The 20,803-nt window shown below is 36.3% G+C and overlaps 1 protein-coding gene across 2 annotated transcripts in view; it reads right to left on the bottom strand.

Annotated features, from left to right (window-relative positions):
- Nucleotides 1–2,410: 2,410 nt before the first annotated feature.
- UBE2V2 (ubiquitin conjugating enzyme E2 V2) overlaps nucleotides 2,411–20,803 on the bottom strand; it is a 56,498-nt gene continuing 38,105 nt past the window's right edge. For both annotated transcript variants that reach the window (XM_017678536.3, XM_073229491.1), the window contains exon 4: nucleotides 2,411–7,230. In XM_017678536.3, the coding sequence (XP_017534025.1) occupies nucleotides 7,084–7,230 (147 nt within the window). In that variant the 3' untranslated portion in view covers nucleotides 2,411–7,083. The remainder of the gene's footprint in view (nucleotides 7,231–20,803) is intronic.

Genomic DNA, 20,803 nt, shown 5'->3' with positions numbered 1-20,803 from the left:
ATTGAGGTCCTAACCTATCCAGGAATTCGGTTATATACAACACCTGGAAGACAATGATAAGACAAAAGCCCTATTCTCTTAAGATTTGCCTAGAAGCACCAATCATTGACATTTACTAAAAACACTCTATATGTATTATAAATTTGGGGCAGTCCACAACTCAGGTGACTTCACTGTGATTACATTCAAGAGGAGATTAGTGGAAAAGGCAAGCTTAAAATGTAACCATCCTTTCCTAATTGAACATGTTTCTTAGAATATACATTTACTTTATGTAGGCAGCTTATATGAAGTCTTCTAATGCAAAGTGGCTGAAATAGTGTGGGCTTGTGAGCTTTCTTTAGCATTACAAGTTACCTCTTTCCAACGGACTTCCTCCTAAAGACCTGCTGCTGGTGCCAAAGCGAGTGTGCCCATCCAGAGGTGGGCCTATCCGGCCACTGCACCCAGGTGTGGCCGGAGGGAGGAATCCTCTGGGCAGTGTCAGAGGTACCCACAGTAAGCCAGGACCAACATCCAGAAGCCCATCTCCCATTCACCTTCAACTGTGAGCAGAAATCAACTTCATTCAGAATGCGAACTAGTGGTTTAATGAAGCCCATATAAAATCATATAACCTCTTTAAAAAATCAGTCCACACTTCACACAGGAGTACAGACTTAAGGAAAATATGCATTTTAACATAGCGCAAGATTGAATGATCTTAAATGCTACCATTTATTGATCAATTACTCTGCATCAGATTGATTAAAACCATTCATATTACTTCTGGGGTAAACATGGCCTTTACAGAAGAAACTGAAGGCTACAGGGCTAACTGGCCCAAAATCACAGGTATATTCACCTTGGCTTCCTCTCTACTGCTCTTCATTGATCAGTATTTTCAATTCAGAATAGAACCTTATTGCTAATGGGCATGTAGGCTCTATCAGAATGAAGGAGTTATCAGCTGAGGCACTCAAAAATTTGATCATCTCAATAACCAAGTCAATAACCAAGTCTGGACCATAATTTATACTTACCTTTATAACTTATCTCATTCATATATTAAATAAGCAGCATTTCACAAGGACTTAACAATGGGGAGCAGCTTGAAAAGAAGCATCCCAGCAGGTTTAGTAATAACTCAGTAGTTTCCATCATATAAAAAGTTACCTAGTTTCTGGCTGTCATGATTTTAACAATTCTTAATCCAAATAAATAATCCTAACATTTCTTTGCAGCCAAATTTTGTTTTCAGAAAGTGGTATTTTTAATAATCTTAAATTTATCTCAAATAAGAAAACACCCAATGTTTTCATATTTAGTCCCAAAAAATATTCTCTGGAGAAATGTCTTTTAAAATTCAAAGAATGTAATTATTAAAACACATTTATGAATAATTTTACTTCATTCCTAGGATGGTCACTACCACCAGAGTTGGCTGCTTGTACATCAGCTCTCAAAAACAAGCCAAATATCACCACAGGAAACTGTTATTAAGGAGGACAAGAGTGAGAGGCTGAGAAAAAGCTCTGCAAATCAGAGTGCTAAAGAAGTTAGGATAGCACCTAGGTTAATGAAGGGAACAGGAATAAGCATTAATGGAGGTGGGAAAACAGGAACCCAGGGCAGAAAGGAGTCAGAGCAAAGCAAACAGCTGAAGCAGGTGAAAGCAACCTGAGAGTATTCTTCAAATTTACAGGTAGTGGTGGTGTAAAATGAAGCAGACAAAGATCACATCCATGATGATGGATATTGGAAAGCGGAAAGAGCTTAAAAGAGTTCAAAGGAAGGATACACTCAAGAAGCGCAGGACAGAATTGGGGGTAAGAACTGATACCACAAGCTGATGCACTAGAGAATGAGGGCACACTCATCACAGAGCGAGAGGCCACTTCTTTTACTTTCCAAACCAATACAATACATGTACTCAGCACAGTCTACCACTGAGCTTGGGGAATCACACTATTTAGTTTTAAGTTATCATTGATTAAAATGTGTTACCCTAATTTTTAAAAATGCTATTGATATATCAAATTATCTACCGTAACCAATTATAATTTCCATTCCTATACAGGACCACAACCACAGAAAAGTGAACACCACTGTAGTTCTCCATAATAAAAAGCTTAAGACAATTGTGGTCTCAAAGGGGAATCAAAAGACTCAGGAGTTTAGTTCTCTGCAAGAACTGTCTCTGGCTTGTAAGAAAAGTACAGAGGTGGAGTTAAAGTACAATTGTATTTATACCAAATGGTGGTCAGGTAACACAACAAAGATGTTTTTGTGGCAGTCTGGCAAGAGAAAAAAGGTAAGAAAATTTGGAGTCCAGCAGTACACCACAATACAGACATGGGGCAAAAAAAGCCAGGAGACAACATCAATATTTACATTTCAAATAGATTAATTCAATAAAACACCCTCGACATTGAATTATTTTATACTTTTAATTACTCTGTAGTTATGAAATTTACTTTATGATTTCCTAAGGCCTAAGGGCATAAGTTTATACATTTGCATTAACAGTTTTATGCATTAAACAATGTCTTAACAAAAATATTTCAATACTGAGTCCACAAGAATTTTCTCCTTAAAGTCCATACATTATCCAAAATTAAGAAACCCAGGCAATTAGATACTTTTCTTGTAAACTCAATTACTTTCACTTGAGTATTAACATTGAAGAAAAGTCTATCACCCACTTTAAATTTGTCTCTACAGCCACTACTACATTTACCCAAATTTTTGCAACAGAAAGATAATTTATGATAATAAATACCATCTGGACATCTGACCATCACTACTTATTTGGCCAATGTAGCTTGAGAAGGAGTAAAACATTTCTCTTTGTCAGTTATCAGCTGTGAAGAAATTATTTTTTCCCCTCAAATTAAGGGCTGATAAAGTACAAAGGCTAGAAAATCCCACCTTTGAGCCATAAAGCATTTATTATAATGCTTATTGATTGTAAAAGGATGAGTCTTTGGATCCCCACCAAAAAATGACACTAAGTATTATGACTAGTTTTACCATATTTTAATATGAATATTTAAAGTCTCACTTCATGTTATATTGTAAATTTTCTAGATTACTTTGTCAAGTTCTCTATTGTTAAAAGCCTGTTTTTTTTAAAAAGCTATTACATTAGATGAAGAATATACACTCAATTGCTAACAGTGCTTCCTTACAACTTTGAACAATATATTTTAAAATTACTCAGGTACTGCACTGACAGACAACTACAAGTTTTCACTACCCAAAATTAGTTAAATGATTTTACTTCTCTACCAACCACAGGTTTCTCATTATTATTGGTTTCTCAGTGCCAACTCTTATTCCCCCCATGGAGGCAGAATATTAACCTCACTTTGTATAATCTTTTGGTTGCCAAATTTAAATTTCTAAGCAAAACTTAAAGTAGCTAGCTGCTCACTAATGAAAAGGACAAGATAAAAGAATTCACTTAAGTCTACATTTGGCAAAAAATGGATCACTGCATATTCCTCACGTGGTATTTGGTAATTATTCACTTGAGAAAGGATGATTTCTGGGATATTTTTAAGTTAAGAAGGTAAAATCTATCTGGCTTTTATCACATTTCATAAATGAACTTGCCAAAAAAAATCTAGTGTTCCTCTTTCAGGCTACATATAAAAATGAGATGGAAAAGACCCTTAGGAGTATTTTTAGGTATAAATGTTCTAATAAGGATGTCAACACCATGGCAACCTCTTCATAGCCAATGATTTTTTTTTTATCATGTACTGACTCCAGGAGTTCCCCAAACTCCCTTACTTCATAAAATGATGGTTTTGACTTGTCACTTACTTTCTGTACCATCAAACACCTTAATAATTTTCTCTTCAGAAAATGCTTATTCTCTTATTTTCAACATTACATTTCTTAAATAACCAACATTTTCAGTATGAACTATAGTAAGATTTCTATTTACTCTTAGTAACTTCCATAAGGCATATTAATTTTAGCATAAAAGATATTCTATTTCCTGCTATTTAGTAAACATTACTGGATGGAAATTAACTGCAACTGCTCCTATTAAATATGTAATACATTATCCATTCCCTTTCATGTTTCTGTTTTACATACAAATTACCTACACTCTCCCAAATCTTCAGACTTGGAATATTTTTGTGAAAATTACCAAAAGTCAATCAAGTTGGTACTGGAAAATTATATTAATACTTATCAGAAAAGTAAAATCAGTGCCTTTTATACCCTTTCCAGCAGTAAATGGTACTATGATTCTACACATGTATGTCTTAAACATATATATATATATAAAATCAGGAAAAAACAATCTTTAATGATACCAGACTCCATCATCAGCACTTACATTCTTTAAAATCTATGTGAGAACACAGTGCATTAAAAGTCAATACAGTTTTGGCCAAAAATCTGTAATTTCATGATGCACCTACCAGAACCACCCAAGCGCATACATAGCAAATCAAGGAAAATGCATTAGTGAAATTTCCCAGCTGTGTCCTGTAAGTTTTCAAAATAAGAGCTTCACATGTATTTATCAATAACAGTATGTATTAACTGGGAAGTAATTAAATCAATGAATTGGTATTAAGTAACCCACACTAATAAACCATATGCAAGAAAGTAATTCACTCTCCAAGCACTTATTCCAATTTGAAATGTGCCAAATTCTTTTAAAAAGGTAATTTTATATTGTAATTTTTTCTATATTACACCCAAAAGATTCAAATACCACTGACTATCCTTACAAATGTTTGTCCCAGTCCTGAAAAGTCACACAAAAAACCCGTTACAAATGCCATTACTTTAAAATACCAGGGAAAAAAAGAATCTAACTAAGCAATATTGAAAATTATAAAGTAATTAAAGCCATTAAAGCATAACACTGACCTAATAGGGCGAGAATTTTATTTTTGTTATCTTATACTACTATATGATCATTCCCTAGGGTCTCACTTGATGGCCTTTTAAACAAATTCCGAAGGCAACTTTACAGTTCATTTTATACACATGCTCCTACAACCTTAGCCACTTCACAAAACAAAGGGAAGAACAGCTTCAAAACTGCTCTTAGAAATGTTACTGTAAGAGCAACTCTGCATTAATTCTTCCTATAAACAACCAGTGTGTCTTAGATTGTTGTGTTCATCTTGATTGTGACATGCATAATGGATTCTGCTTTGGAAATGGGCTAACTGGCATGCAGACTTCTGCAGAGATCCATAGTCCCCAAAACAAGAGGGGAAATGAACATTATAGAGCCAACTCAAACTATATATACTTGGGGGAATAAACCGTCCTCAACAGTGGGCATGGGGAAAGGAAAGAGGAAAAGAGATTATGGTACCCACTCTCAGCCCACAGATATAAATAATTTAACAGCATTCAAATGGTTATCAGTGCCCATATATGACAAGACACATTTTCAAAGTGGAAAAGAAATTAGAGAGGCTGATTAAGACCATAAGTAAACATCAGACTCATATATATAACATCAATATAATTCAACTTAATCTTCAACCATTTAAAGTTTTAAGAATATATTCCAAGGTAATAGTTCATTTCAAACTTATTTTAATAAATTACACATGCACTAATTTGTATGTATATATTCTCTATGTGTCACTTTTAAGCATTTTAAATATTCTTGATAATTAGCCATGTTGAAATCAGTTTTAGATGAACTGTCACTGAATCTAATGTATTACTGAGCAAGAAAAGGTAGCTCAGAGCTTTAACTTTGAATGAACTTTATAAAAACATGTCAGGGCATGTTTGAGAAATTTGTCCTTGTTACCTGACCACCTATTTTCTTAAGTGAATTCATAAGAGTTATTTTTTAAAAGTATTATACCCAGTGCTTTGAAATGGAAAACAGTGAACTAAACCCTAAAGTCCCTTTGGTAAAAGCATAACATAAATGAACTTTCAATTCATAATTACGTATTTGCCAAAGTGGAAGATAAGTGGAACTGGATAAAACTAATCCCAGTTAGTGTTAAAAACATTAGGGGAGAAAATGTCATAGAAAAATAAAAAGATATTACTAAGAAAAAAATGGAATGTATACCTGGATAATCTGCGGTCTATTTTTCTGTAAAAACTGCTATAATCTAAACATCTTTTTAGTAATATTTCTAGTGAAATCAAATTCAAAATATAAGACACCTGGGATTATTCCTTCTCCAAAGAAATTAATTTGTTCTATGCAATACTCTGTAAATTCCAATTCACAAGAGGTATACAAAATAGGATAAATAATAAAAGGTGTGTATACATGAAAAGCTACAATAATTCTAATTTTTGCTACCTCAGTAAGGTACTATACATATACCACATCAATATAATAGAAATGGCACAGTTTCTGAGGACACATTCCACATTTTATTTACATTTTAAGACTAACTTTAATCTCAAACTCACATAGCCATACACCTATTTTCTTTTTGTTGATTTCACTTAAATGCATGGTTTGTCAAACAAGACTGTAAACAAATATTTACCATGTCTGTTACATGTAACATAGGAACGGCTTTTAACAATTTCACCGGCCTCCCCCACATTTTTTTATTATAAATACAGATATCAAAACAATCTTGAACATATTTTTGATACTACTAGTAGTCAGCACCCACACCGCCTCAAAAGTTAACACAATTTGTGACAATATTCATTGTACCTGCTAGTTTAGACAATTTAAACTGAAGCTCTTTCACTAAGATGGATAAAGCATGCCACTTGTTTTCCTTCTTCAGATTTGTACTTTTTAGAAACACACATGCTTCCACAGCCATCTGACACTTCTTGCCATGCTTTCACCTGGTAAACCTGAATCCTATTTTGAGTACTCCAGGTTTATACTTAAATGACAGTGCCTTAACAAGAGAAAAAAAATTGTGCTGCATTTTTCCTCCTGTAACCTGAAAACATAATGGGTGTACATATATTAAATATATTCTTATAAATGTCCAGGTCATGTTTACCAGCTGGAATTCTTTTACTTAATGTGTGGGTATTTTGCATTGTGATATTTAACCAAGACATTAACATGAGTAGAAGGTTGTTGATTTAAGACAAGTTTGAGATCCACTAAAATTAATTGTTGTATGTTTGTCCTTCTGGTGGCTGTGGAAGCTTCATATTTTCTTTGGACATCATTAGACGTCTTAGCTCTTGAAGTACAACTTTAATGCTATATGAATTTTGCCATTTTGCTAACACTGGTATGCTTCGTGCATCCACCTGAAAGGGGAGGAAAAGACAGTAAAATTAACTACCTGCATTTAAAGTACCAATTTATTAAATGTACTTCAATTAAGATATGCTTTTAAAAATTAATAGTATTTCTACAAAAGTGAACATTACGAAACTACAGATTCATGTAACACTTAAGGAAAATATTCCTTCTTTAACAGCTATTCCCTAAAAACTTGTATCTTTCTTTGTGTTTTTCTATATTTTACAAAAAACATGCAGTGAACTCTGGTCATCAGGAATAAACATTATATTAAATAACTACATTGTAAGCATATTTACCAACTCCTTCTTATGAAGTTAAACTCACAAGGTTCCTTTTCATTTCCAATGCCACTACCCAAAGTCTGGGCAATTATTATCTCCACTGAAATTTAGGAAAGAGCTATAAACCTGATCTCTCCTTTCAGATTTTTCTTTCCAGAGTATTCTCTGAACTATACTAAATTAAGCAACTGTAAAGACTGGCAGATGGGGTTGGAGATCCTTTAAAGCCCCTTTCCTATGTAACTCCCATCACTTGACCCATCTGGCAGCTCTCTGGAAAACCACACTCACAAAGTTTTCTCTATCTGATCTCAGAACTCACCCACTGAGTACTAACTAATCCCTGACCCACTCACCTCTAACCCCACATTTGTCAAATTCCATCAGTGCCAATCATTTAACATCTCCACTGTCTGGGGAGGCAATAACAAATCAAACAGAAGGCGATAAAAATACTTCAAAGGAAAACTAAGAAATGAGATGTCCACAGGGGCTTTGAAAAGTTCCAACATATGACTGCGAATTCAGAAGGCCATGCAGTACATGGCTGTGCACAGGCTCATGGAGACCCTGAGGTCATAGACTCTCACCCGGGCTGACCCTGAGCAACAGTAAAAAAGATTATACAATATAACCAAGTGGGGTTTATTCCAGAAATGCAAGGTTGGTTCAATATTTAAGAAGGCATTTAAATGCAATATACTATATAATAGGACAGAGAAAACCACAATTATCTAAAAAGTCACAAAAAGCACTTGATGAAATCCAAAGACCTTTCATGATAAAAACACTCAACAAACTAGTAATAAAAGGCAACTACCTCAACCTAATAAAGGGCAACTACAAAAAATAACAGCTAACATCGTACTCAATGGTGAAGGAATGAATGCTTTCCTCCGCAGATCAGGAACAAGGCAAAGATGTCTGCTCTCATCACTGCTATATTCAACATTGTACTAGAGATTCTAGCAAGGGAATCAGGCAAAAAATGAAATAAAAAGCAACCAGATTGAAAAGAAAGACAAAACTATCTTTATTTGCAGATAACATGATCTTGTACAAAGAAAATCCTAAAGTATCCATTATAGAAACTACTAGAGCTAATAAACAAGTACAGCAAGGATACAGAAACAATACACAAAAACCATGTCTGTATATCTGTAATGGTCAATCTGAAAATAAAATTAAGAAAACCACTCTATCTATAAGAGGATAAGAAAAATTAAAACACACAGGTATAAATTTAATAAGTGATTTTATATACTAAAAACTATAAAATAAGATTGCCAAATTAAAGATCTTGAATAAATGGAAAGACATCCCACCTACCTAGATCAGAAGACTTAATAGTGTAAGATGACAATACTATTCAAATTGCTGTACAGATTTATACAATCCCTATCAAAATTTAAAATGCCCCTTTTTTTTTGGCAGAAATGGACAAGCTAATCCTAAAATGCATATGGAAATGCAAGGAACCCAGACAGCCAAAATAATATGAAAAAGAAGAAAAAAGTTCTTCCAATTTCAAGGCTTGTTATAAAACTATATAGTAATTAAAAGAATGGTGGTGCTTACATAAGGACATGCATACAGATCAATGAAATATAACTGAGAGCCCAAAAATAAACCCATGAACATACAGTCAACTGATATTTTGACAAGGCTGCCAAGAATACAATAGGGAAAGGACAGTCTCTTCAATAAATGGTGTTCAGACAACTGGACAGCGATATGCAAAGGAATGAAGTTGGACCCTCAACTCAATATACTCAAAAATCAAGTCAAAATGGATTATAGACTTAAATTAAGAGCTAAAGCTATGAAACTCTTTGAAGAAAACAGGAGTAAATCTTCATGACATTGGATTTGGCATTGGTTTCTATAGTTGTAACACCTAAAGTATATTCAACAAAAGAAAAAGTAGATAAAATGGCTATATTAAAATTAAAAATTTTTGCATTGTAAACCATACTATTAAGAAAGCAGAGACAACCCAGAGAATGACAGAAAATACTTGCAAATAATATATTGGATAAGGGGCTCTTGTTCAGTATATAAAGAACTCTTACAACTCAATAATAAGAGGCCAAATATTTCAATTAAAATGTGAACAAAGGCAAATTATGGCAGACAGCTGTTATGGACTGCATGTTTGTGTTCACCTCCAAGGTCGTTATGTTGAAACCCTAACCAACACAGGGATGGTATTAGGGGCTGTGAGGTCCTTGGAAAGTAATTAGGTTTAGATGAGGTCATAAGGGTGGAGTTTCTGATGGAATTAGTGACCTTTTATAAAAAGAAAGAGATTAGAGCTTGCTCTCTCCATGTGAGGACACAGCAAATCAGTCATCCTCAATCCAGAATGAGGCCACCAGCTCCCAGCCATGCTGGCACCCTTATCTCAGACTTCCCAGCTTCCCAAACTGCACAAAATAAATTTCTCGTTTAAACCACAGTCTATGGTATTTTTGTTATAGCAGGCCAAACTAAGACAGAGCTTTTAAGATAGCTCCCAAAGATCTTCAGCTCCTCATGTCCTATGTAAGCCCCCCCTTTGAGTATGCTTCTAATCAACAGAATATTAAGAAGTCATTTCCAATATTAAGTTACAAAAGTACTCTAGGTTCCATCTTGCTCTCTCTTGCCTTCACTAGCTTGCTTTGCAGACGTCAGCTCCAACTTGGTAACTGCCCTGTAGAGGGGCCTATGGGGCAAGGTACTAAGAATGGCCTCTGGAGGATGACTGAGGATGGGGATGGAACCCTCCTTACTTCAGCATTCAGATGAGACCACAGTGCAGGCAGACATCTTGACTGCAACCTTGTGAGGAGACCTGAGCCAGAGGGCCCAGCAAAGCTATTCCTACATTCCTGGCCCACAGAAACTATGACAATAAATCCGTGCTGTTCTAAACAGCTTTTAAAAAATAGACAAAGGATATGAATAGATATTTCTCCAAAGATATACAAACGGCCAATAAGAACATGTGAAAAGCTACTCAACATCATTAGCCTAATCAAGGAACTGCAAATCAAAACCAAAATGAAACTCTACTTCATACCCACTTGGATGGCTATAATAAAAAATACATTAACAAGTGTTGGCAAGGATGTGGAAAAGTTGGAACCCTTATCCACTGCTGGTAGAAAAGTAAAATAGTATGTTCACTCTGGAAAACAGTCCGGCAGTTCCTCAGAAAGTTAAACGTAGAGTTACCATGCTTAGCAATTTTATTCCTAAATATTTGACTACATAAAACCTGTTCGCAAATGTTCACAGCAGTATTACTCATGATAGCCAAAAGCGGAAAAGCCCAAAAGTCCATTAAGTGATGAAGAGATAAACAAAATGATAAACAAGTATTACCCAGTAATAAAAAAGGAAAAATACTGATATATAAACTACAACATGAATGAACCTTGAAAATATTGTTAAGTGAAAGAAGCTAGTCAGAAAAGAACACATATTATATGATTCCATTTATATGTAAAGTCCAGAACAGACAAATCTATAAAGACAGAAAGTAGATGAGTGGATGTTTAGGGTGGAGGAGGTGGGATGGTAAGTGACAACTATGGGTACAGGGTTTCCTTTGAGAGGAAAAGTGCTCCAAAACTGGAGTGTGGTGAGGAGTCCACAACCTTATGAACACTAAGAAACACTGAATTATACACTCTGAGTGAACTGTATGGTATGTGAATAGATAACAATAAAACTGTTTAAAAACAGAAAAGAAAATTAATTTTTAAATACTTCTGAGTAACAGAAATAATAAGAACATTATACATTAAGATTCATTAAAATGCTACCTCTAATTCTTTAACTTCAGGAGTAGCAACACCCTTCGCCTATTTTAAATAAGCTCCGTAAGTGAACAATGGTTGATTAAATCCAGAGAATACCTAACTATTTCCAAAGCAGAAACAAATACTTCCAGCTGTAAAGTTAAATGATAGTTAAGTAAACATAGTGATTGCAAATCCTGTGAAATACCAACAGAGTGAACAAAAAAACTACAGGGGAAAAAAGAAGAGGAGGGAAGATTGAGAACAGAGCATGGGAAAATAAATAACATGTCAGCACAAATCTGCATCTTATCAGTCTATAATACACAATAACCTCCAAAACTTGACACTCACAACATAAAACGCTGTAATGTATGCTTTACAGTACTAACCACCCACAAAGAATAATTTTGCCTACTTGTATTAAATAAGGATAAACAAAAATTACTAAAGCAATACCCATAATTCAACAGATACTTTCCCTCAAAATATATAAAATTATCCTAGCACAATCACAAATGGGTCAGTGTAAAATTCTTTGCCATTTATGTACTGATTATAAAAATAATAATTTAAATACTTAGACATCAATCAAGAGAAAAACTGATATCCAATAGAGTCACTCTACCTCTAACCATCCATATACACACCTACACTATAATAATAAATTAGTGTTCATCTTTCTGTTTTCCAATCCCCATTCCAGCTTGGCAATATGAAATCTTGGTGGGAATGTACATTCAGAGGGTACTCTTACACAGGGACAGACATGGACGCAATCATGTGGCAAACAACTCGACACTATTCAATCAAGCTGAAGACAGCACCACACCTCAGCAGACTTCCCACTTCTAGGTGTATACCCTGGAAGAGTGCTACTCAAAAAATGTTCAGAAAAAATGCCAGGCCTTAAACCAGTTTTCACTGTCCATCAAGATAAAAGCAGAAGTTGAGAGTAAACGTTTAGAGAGTTCTACAGCAATCTGACAGAGAAATTTTTATTTTAAAAAAGATGTGCTTATATTTTGTCTTTTTTCATTTTCCCAATAATTAATTTTTATTGTATTTCACCAAAGCACTGACCCAACATATTGGAGCCATCAAAGAGACCAATAAACACCCAGTCTCAGAGCACTGCTCTTGGGTACAAGAATACTTGTGTAAGAATGTTCACTGTAGCCATCTTTTTACTGAGAACTCAAAACCATTTAAATGCCCAGCAAGTGAAGCATGGAATATTAAACAGTAATGAGGAACAATCTAATCTACATGACTCAAAATCAATGAAGCTCCAAATCCCTGACATATGATTCCATATAAAAGTGATACAATACAAAGGCATATACGCACGTGCATAATCATGCACGGAAATGGCAGAAACACCAAATTCCAGATGAGACTACCTTTGGGGAAAGAGGATGGGAAAAGGGAAATTAACATACAGAGTTAACTATTTATACTGCAGTTTTTCTTTAAAAAACATAATAAATCTGTTACCAAGAAGACAAGCCTGTATATTAGAAGTATTTGTCTTAAAAAAAAAAACAAAGAGAAAATGATAGTAAGCTATAGTAACTGCCACAACGGGAAAGAGTAACAGAATGACTATAACAGAGTAAGAAAAGCGGCATAAATCTGAGAATGACAGAAGACTTAGCTCTGAGTGACAGGCACACTGAGAAGGGAAGGCTCTGTAGGGATTAGCCAGAGTTGGGGAGGTGCCCAGACAGAACAAAAAGTGCTAAGGTCCTGAGGCCAAATAAAAGGTGTGCAGGGCAGGAGATTCAAGATGGCAGTATGAGAGGTGAGACAGAGAACTCCTCCCAAAACCACAAATAGTATGAAAATGTAGTTAATTGATACAACTAACCCTAAAACAGCAACAAGAAAGAAGGCTGAACCAGACTGCATACAGACTTCACGAATAGAGCAGACGGCACGAAACAGGGTAACCTACGAAAGCCTTAATCCAGCGGGACCCAAGCCCTTCCCCCACCCCAGCTCATTGGCAGGACGGGGATCCAGGGGATGCACATCTGACCACTCTGGGACAAAGGAAAGGCAGGCAGTCTGAGAGGCTTCTTAGCAGCAAGAGGGCTGCTGAAAGGGCAGGGTTTGCACAGAGCTTGCTGAGCGGGGAAGGTGAGAGCTGGACAAGGCTGTCTGGACATGCTCTGCGCAGCAGGTTGGGAACTTTGGGAAGCTTCAGATGCCCCATCCCCCTGGCTGCCTACTCAGCTCTGAGGTCCCCCCACTGTGACATGCAGCTTGCTGTGCTTTCCTCCAAGCCTGCTTTCCTCCATGCCTGCTTTCCTCCAAGCCTGCCGGCACCTGTTCAAAAACCTGCAGTCACTGTGCTGGCATCAAGCCACCAGAGGGAGGCCCCACCTACAACAGCTAGAAATGCAAAGCACAGAGGCTTACACCTGTGTGCTTGGCCCACTGGCTCTGACGCCAAGAGACAAGCACCGCAGATATCAGAAAACAGATCTTTCCTCCCCCCAGGCACCAGCTCCTCTCCCCTACAACCGCCAACCTCACTCTAGGGGCTGAGCAATTCCAGAAACTGGAGCTTCTGGGCACTAATGGGCACCACACAGAAATATGAAATGTCAAAAGAACCTGGATTGGACCAAAATGTCACAAACCCCAGAAAAAGGGTCAAATGAAACTGAACTCACAAATCTGCCTGAAAGTGAGTTCAAAATAAAAATTATAAACATGCTTATGGAGGTACAAAATAATATTCAAGAACTCAGGAACGAATTTAAGTCGGAGATTCAATCATTAAGAAATTTCATATCTGAAATGAAACATACAATGGAGGGATTTAAAAGCAGATTAGATGTAGTAGAAGAAACGGTAAATGGCATAGAAATTAGAGAAGAGGAATACAAAGAAGCTGAGACAGAGAGAAAAAAGAATCTCTAAGAATGAAAGAATATTGAGAGAACTATGTGACCAATCCAAAAGGAATAATATTTGTATTATAAGGGTACAAGACAAAGAAGAGAGAGAAAAAGGGATACAAAGTGTCTTTGAGGAGGTAATTGCTGAAAACTTCCCCAATCTGGGGAAGGAGATAGTCTCTTAGGCCATTGCCATGCACAGATCTCCCTTTCCCAAGGAAGACAACATCAAGACGTATAATAATTAAAATGGCAAAGATCAAGGATAAAGACAGACTTTTAAAAGCAGCTAGAGAGAGAAAAAAGACCACATACAAAGGAAAACCCATCAGGCTATCACCAGACTTCTCAATAGAAACCTTACAGGCCAAAAGGGAGTCGTATGATATATTTAATGCAATGAAGCAGAAGGACCTTGAACCAAGAATACTATACCTGGCAAGGTTATCATGTATATTTGAAGGAGGGATTAAACAATTTTCAGATAAGAAAAAGTTGAGAGAATTTACCTTCCACAAACCACCTCTACAGTGCATTTTGGAGGGACTGCTATATATGGAAGTATTCCTAAGGCTAAATAGATGTCACTCAAGGGATAGACAAAGAGTACAGATCATAACATACAAAGAATGGATGAGGAAGAAAAAGGAGGAAAAAAAAAAGAACCTTTAGGTTGTGTTTGTAATAGCACACGAAGTAAGTTAAATTAGACTGTTAGATAGTAATAGAATTACCCTTGAACCTTTGGTAACCACGAATCTAAAGCCTGCAGTGGCAGTAAGTACATACCTATTAATAATCACCCTCAATGTAAATGGTCTGAATGCACCAATCAAAAGACATAGAATCACCGAATGGATAAAAAAACAAGACCAAACTATATGCTGCCTACAAGAGACACTTCAAACCCAAAGACATACACAGACTTAAAGTAAAGGGATAGAAAAAGATACTTCACGCAACTAAAATGGAGAAAAAAGCAGGAGTTGCACTGCTTGTACCAGACAAAATAGACTTCAAAACAAAGAAAGTAACAAGAGACAAAGAAGGACATTACATAATGATAAGCAGGTCAGTCCAACAAGAAGATATAACTATTATAAATATCTATGCACCCAACACAGGATCACCTACATATGTGAAACAAATACTAACAGAATTAAAGGGGGAAATAGAATGCAGTGCAGTCATTTTAGGAGACTTCAACACACCACTCACTCCAAAGGACAGATCAACCAGACAGAAAATAAGTAAAGAGACAGATGCGCTGAACAACGTATAAGAACAGATGGACCTAACGGACATCTACAGAACACTCCATCTAAAAGCAACAGGATACATTTCTTCTCAAGTGCACATGGAACATTTTCAAGAATAGATCATATACTAGACCACAAGAAGAACCCCAGTAAATTCGGAAAGACTGAAATTGTACCATCCAGCTTCTCAGAGAACAAAGGTATGAAACTAGAAATAAATTACACAAAGAAAATGAAAAAGCCCACAAACACATGGAAGCTTAATAACATGCTCCTACATAATCAATGGATCAAGGACAAAATAAAAACAGAGATCAAGCAATACATGGAGACAAATGACAATAATAATTCAACAACACAAAATCTGTGGGATGCAGCAAAGGCTGTGCTAAGAGGGAAATATATTGCAATACAGGCCTATCTCTGGAAAGAAAAACAATCCCAAATGAACAGTCTAAACTCACAATTAATGAAATTAGAAAAGGAAGAACAAATGAGGCCCAAAGTCAGTAGAAGGGACATAATAAAGATTAAATCAGAAATAAATAAAATTGAGAAGAATAAAGCAATAGAAAGGAACAATGAAAGCAGGAGCTGGTTCTTCGAGAAAATAAACAAAATAGATAAACCCCTAGCCAGACTTATCAAGAAAAAAAAGGAGAATCTACACACATAAACAGAACCAGAAATGAGAAACGGAAAAAATCACTACAGATACCACAGAAATACAAAGAATTATGAGACAATACTATGAAAAATTATAAGGTAACAAACTGGATAACCTAGAAGAAATGGACAACTTTCTAGAAAAATACAACCTTCCAAGGCTGACCCAGGAAAAAACAGAAAATCTGCAAATACAAACTACCAGCAAAGAAATTGAATTGGGAATCAAACCTAAGAACAAAATTCCTGGACCAGATGGATTCACTGCTGAATTTTATCAAACATTTAGTGAAGACCTAATACCCATCCACCTTAAAGTTTTCCAAAAAGTAGAAGAGGAGGGAATACTCCCAAACTCCTTGTATGAGGCCGATTTCATTCTAATACCAAAACCAGGCAAAGACATCACAAAAAAAGAAAATTACAGACCAAAATCCCTGATGAACGCAGATGCAAAAATACTCAACAAAATATTAGCAAACCAAATTTAAAAATACATCAAAAAGATCACCCATCATGATCAAGTAGGATTTCTTCCAGGGATAGAAGGATGGTACAACATTCAAAAATCCATTAACATCATCCACCACATCAACAAAAAGGACAAAAACCACATGATCATCTCCATAGATGCTGAAAAAGCATTCAACAAAATTCAACATTCATTGATGATAAAAACTCTCAACAAAATCAGTATAGAGGGCAAGAACTTCAACATAATAAAGGCCATATATGACAAACCCACAGCCAACATCATACTTAACAGCGAGAAGCTGAAAGCTTTCCTCTGAGATCAGGAACAAGACAAGGATGCCCACTCTCTCCACTTTTATTCAACATAGTTCTGGAGGTTCTAGCCACAGCAATCAGACAACACAAAGAAATAAAAGGCATCCAGATTGGCAAGGAAGAGTTTGAACTGTCCCTGTTTGCAGATGACATGATATTGCACATAAAAAACCCTAAAATCCACGCCAAAACTACTATATCTAATATCTGAATTTAGCAAAGTTGCAGGATACAAAATTAATACACAGATATCTGTTGCATTCCTATACATTAATGATGAATTAGCAGAAAGAGGAATCAGGAAAACAATTCCATTCACAATTTCATCAAAAGAATAAAATACCTAGGAATAAACTTAACAAGACCTATACCCTGAAAACTACAGGACACTCTTAAAAGAATTTAAGAGGACACTAATAAATGGAAATTCATCCCATGCTCCTGGCTAGGAAGAATTAATATTGTCAAAATGGTCATCTTCCCTAAAGCAATCTACAGATTCAATGCAATCCCTATCAAAATACTAACAGCATTCTTCAATGAACTAGAGCAAATAGTTCTAAAATTCATATGGAATGCCAAAGACCCCAAATAGCCAAAGCAATCCTGAGAAGGAAGAATAAAGTGGGGGGGAATCTCGCTCCCTGACTTCAAGCCCTACTACACAGCCACAGTAATCAACACAATTTGGTACTGGCACAAGAACAGACCCATAGACCAGTGGAACAGAATAGAGAGCCCAGATATAAACCCAAACATATATATGGTCAACTAATATAGGATAAAGGAGCCATGGATATACAATGGGAAAATGACATCCTCTTCAACAGCTGGTGTTGGCAAAACTGGACAGCTACATGTAAGAGAATGAAACTGGATCATTGCCTAACCCCATACACAAAAGTAAACTCAAAATGGATCAAAGACCTGAATGTAAATCATGAAACCATAAAACTTGTAGAAAAAAACATAGGCAAAAATCTCTGGGACATAAACATGAACGACTTCTTCATGAACATATCTCCCCGGGCAAGGGAAACAAAACCAAAAATGAACAAGTGGGACTATATCAAACTAAAAAGCTTCTGCACAGCAAAGGATACCATCAGTAAAACAAAAAGACATCCTACAATATGGGAGAATATATTCATAAATGACACTCCGATAAAGGACTGACATCCCAAATATATAAAGAGCTCACGCACCTCAACAAACAAAAAGCAAATAATCCAATAAAAAATGGGCAGAGGACCTGAAAAGACACTTCTCCAAAGAAGAAATTCAGATGGCCAACAGACACATGAAAAGATGCTCCACACAGCTAATCACCAGAGAAATGCAAATTAAAACCACAATGATATCACCTCACACCAGTTAGGATGGCCAACATTCAAAAGACAAACAATAACAAATGTTGGCAAGGATGTGGAGAAAGGGGAACCCTACTACCCTGCTGGTGGGAATGTAAACTAGTTCAACCATTGTGGAAAGCAGTATGGAGTTTCCTCAAAAAACTAAAAATAGAAATACCATTTGACCCAGGAATTCCCCTCCTAGGAATTTACCCAAAGAATGCAGGAGCCCAGTTTGAAAAAGACATATGCACTCAAATGTTTATCGCGGCACTATTTACAACAGCCAAGAAATGGAACCAACCTAAGTGTCCATCAGTAGATGAATGGATAAAGAAGATGTGGTACATATACACAATGGAATATTATTCAGCCATATGAAGAAAACAAATCCTACCATTTGCAACAACATAGATGGAGCTAGAGGGTACTATGCTCAGTGAAATAAGCCAGGCAGAGAAAGACAAGTATCAAATGATTTCACTCATATGTGGAGTATAAGAACCAAGAAAACCTGAAGGAACAAAACAGCAGCAGACTCACAGAACCCAGGAATGGACTAACAGTTACCAAGGGGAAAGGGACTGGGGAGATGGGTGGGAAGGCAGGGAAAAGGGGGAAAACAGGGCACTACGATTAGCACACATAATGTAGCGGGTGGGGGGGAACACGGGAAAGGCAGTATATACAGAGAAGACAAGTAATGATTCTATAGCATCTTAGTGTGCTGATGGACAGTGACTGTAATGGGGTATGTGGGGGGGACTTGATAATAGGGGGAGTCTAATAACCATAATGTTGTTCAAGTAATTGTACACTAATATCAAAATAAATTTTAAAAATTTATTAAATAAAAGCAGATGTGCCAGGCAGAATGCACCCTGTGAGCTTCTAATGTACCATGGCAGAAAGCATGCAACCTGTGGCAGAAACCACTAACAGACTGTAAAGCACTGAAGTGACATGACACAATTTGTGTTGCAGAAAGATCCTCTGGCTGCTTGCTTCATAAACACTTGAGGGGGTAAAAAAACAGAATCAGAGAGGTTGTTATAAGGGATCAGATAAGACAAGAAATGATGATCAACATTCATTTGTTGGCGATGTAAACAGAAAAATAAGCCCTGACTCAAGTTACGTTTTCAACAAAGACTGAGATGTCAAAAAATGGAAAAGAAGCCCATAAGATAAACTTGTTAGATGTGTCTTTGAAATTTAATTCTGAATTTCCTTGTTGCCATGACAATGTTGAACCCACTATTAATTACTTAATTTACAGAGTCTAACATGAAAACAAACCAGCAGTTCAGAACAGCTAGCTGCTCCTGGTACAGAAAATTTTTTTTTCCTGGTACAGAAATTTATCAAAAATATTTTCCTCATAAAGGCAAAAATGGTCAAGAAACAAGACACACATAGGAAAACAGAAAACACAAAATAAGATGATTTATCTTAGCATTAATGTATCAATACAATGAACACTATATGCAAAATGAACTAATTACCAAGACTGACAGGAAGGACTCTCAGGTCCAGCCCTGAGTTGGCACACACCAAGCAGGGTGGGGAATGTCCCAGCAGACCCAGCCCTGAGCCTTCTTGTGACCTTTCCTGTCGGGGTCATGCTTTCCTCCAGGGCACCAAGCACAGAGGCACCAGCTCTCTGAGGCCCAACTTTGGGCTTGTGCACCAGGCTGGGGTTGGGAGATGGGGAGCTAACTGTGTGTCCAGGCTCATCTTGTTGCCCTAAGTGTGGTTACATATAGGGAGAATTGAACAAATTTCAGTACATATGTTGGAGATAATAGGAGCCAGGTTTCTAACATTGGAGGAGGGAATTACAAATACAGACAGGATGAGATGTGGAATATACCCGGTGATGAGATGTGGAATATACCCGGTAGTGCTGGAACAGAATTCGAGGTACTGGTATAGACTTATGTTTTTAAGAGGTGATAGACAGGAAGGAAAGAGAAAAGGAGGGAAGGTAGGTGTACATATGTGACACAATGGGTAAAAGTATAAAGAGAAATTATACAATATAAGAAAATTTTCAAGATGTTAATAACCTGTGTTGGGGAAAGGGAACATAGGGATGGGATGAGAAGGTACAAACAAGACTTTAACAGTATTGATAACATTTTGTTTCCTATGATGGATGCTATTGTATTATTATCTTATCATGTATCCTAACATGTATTTTGCACATGAGTATGCTTTCAACATGGCACCTCAAGAGGCTGGACTTCAAAGTCTTAACATAAACCTAACATATTGGAAATTCATATTGGAAAACTGAATTGAATATTCAGCTGTTCCCACTAACTTCCTTATGTGGTTCAAGTAAACTATGTCATTTTGGTTTACTTGCTTTAAACAGACAATAATGTTCACCACAACTATTCCAATACAGATACACTTGTTCCTCAAAGAAAAGCCTCCTCTTCACAAGCATTCATCCTTTTAATCTCACCAAATATACCTTAACCCTAAAGAAAAATAACACTCAAAGAGGAAATAATGATCATCTT

This window comes from Manis javanica, chromosome 2 (assembly GCF_040802235.1).
Source record: "Manis javanica isolate MJ-LG chromosome 2, MJ_LKY, whole genome shotgun sequence".
Taxonomy (NCBI): domain Eukaryota; kingdom Metazoa; phylum Chordata; class Mammalia; order Pholidota; family Manidae; genus Manis; species Manis javanica.
Note: the sequence above shows the minus strand (reverse complement) of the source record. Positions and strands in the feature narration are given on the sequence as shown.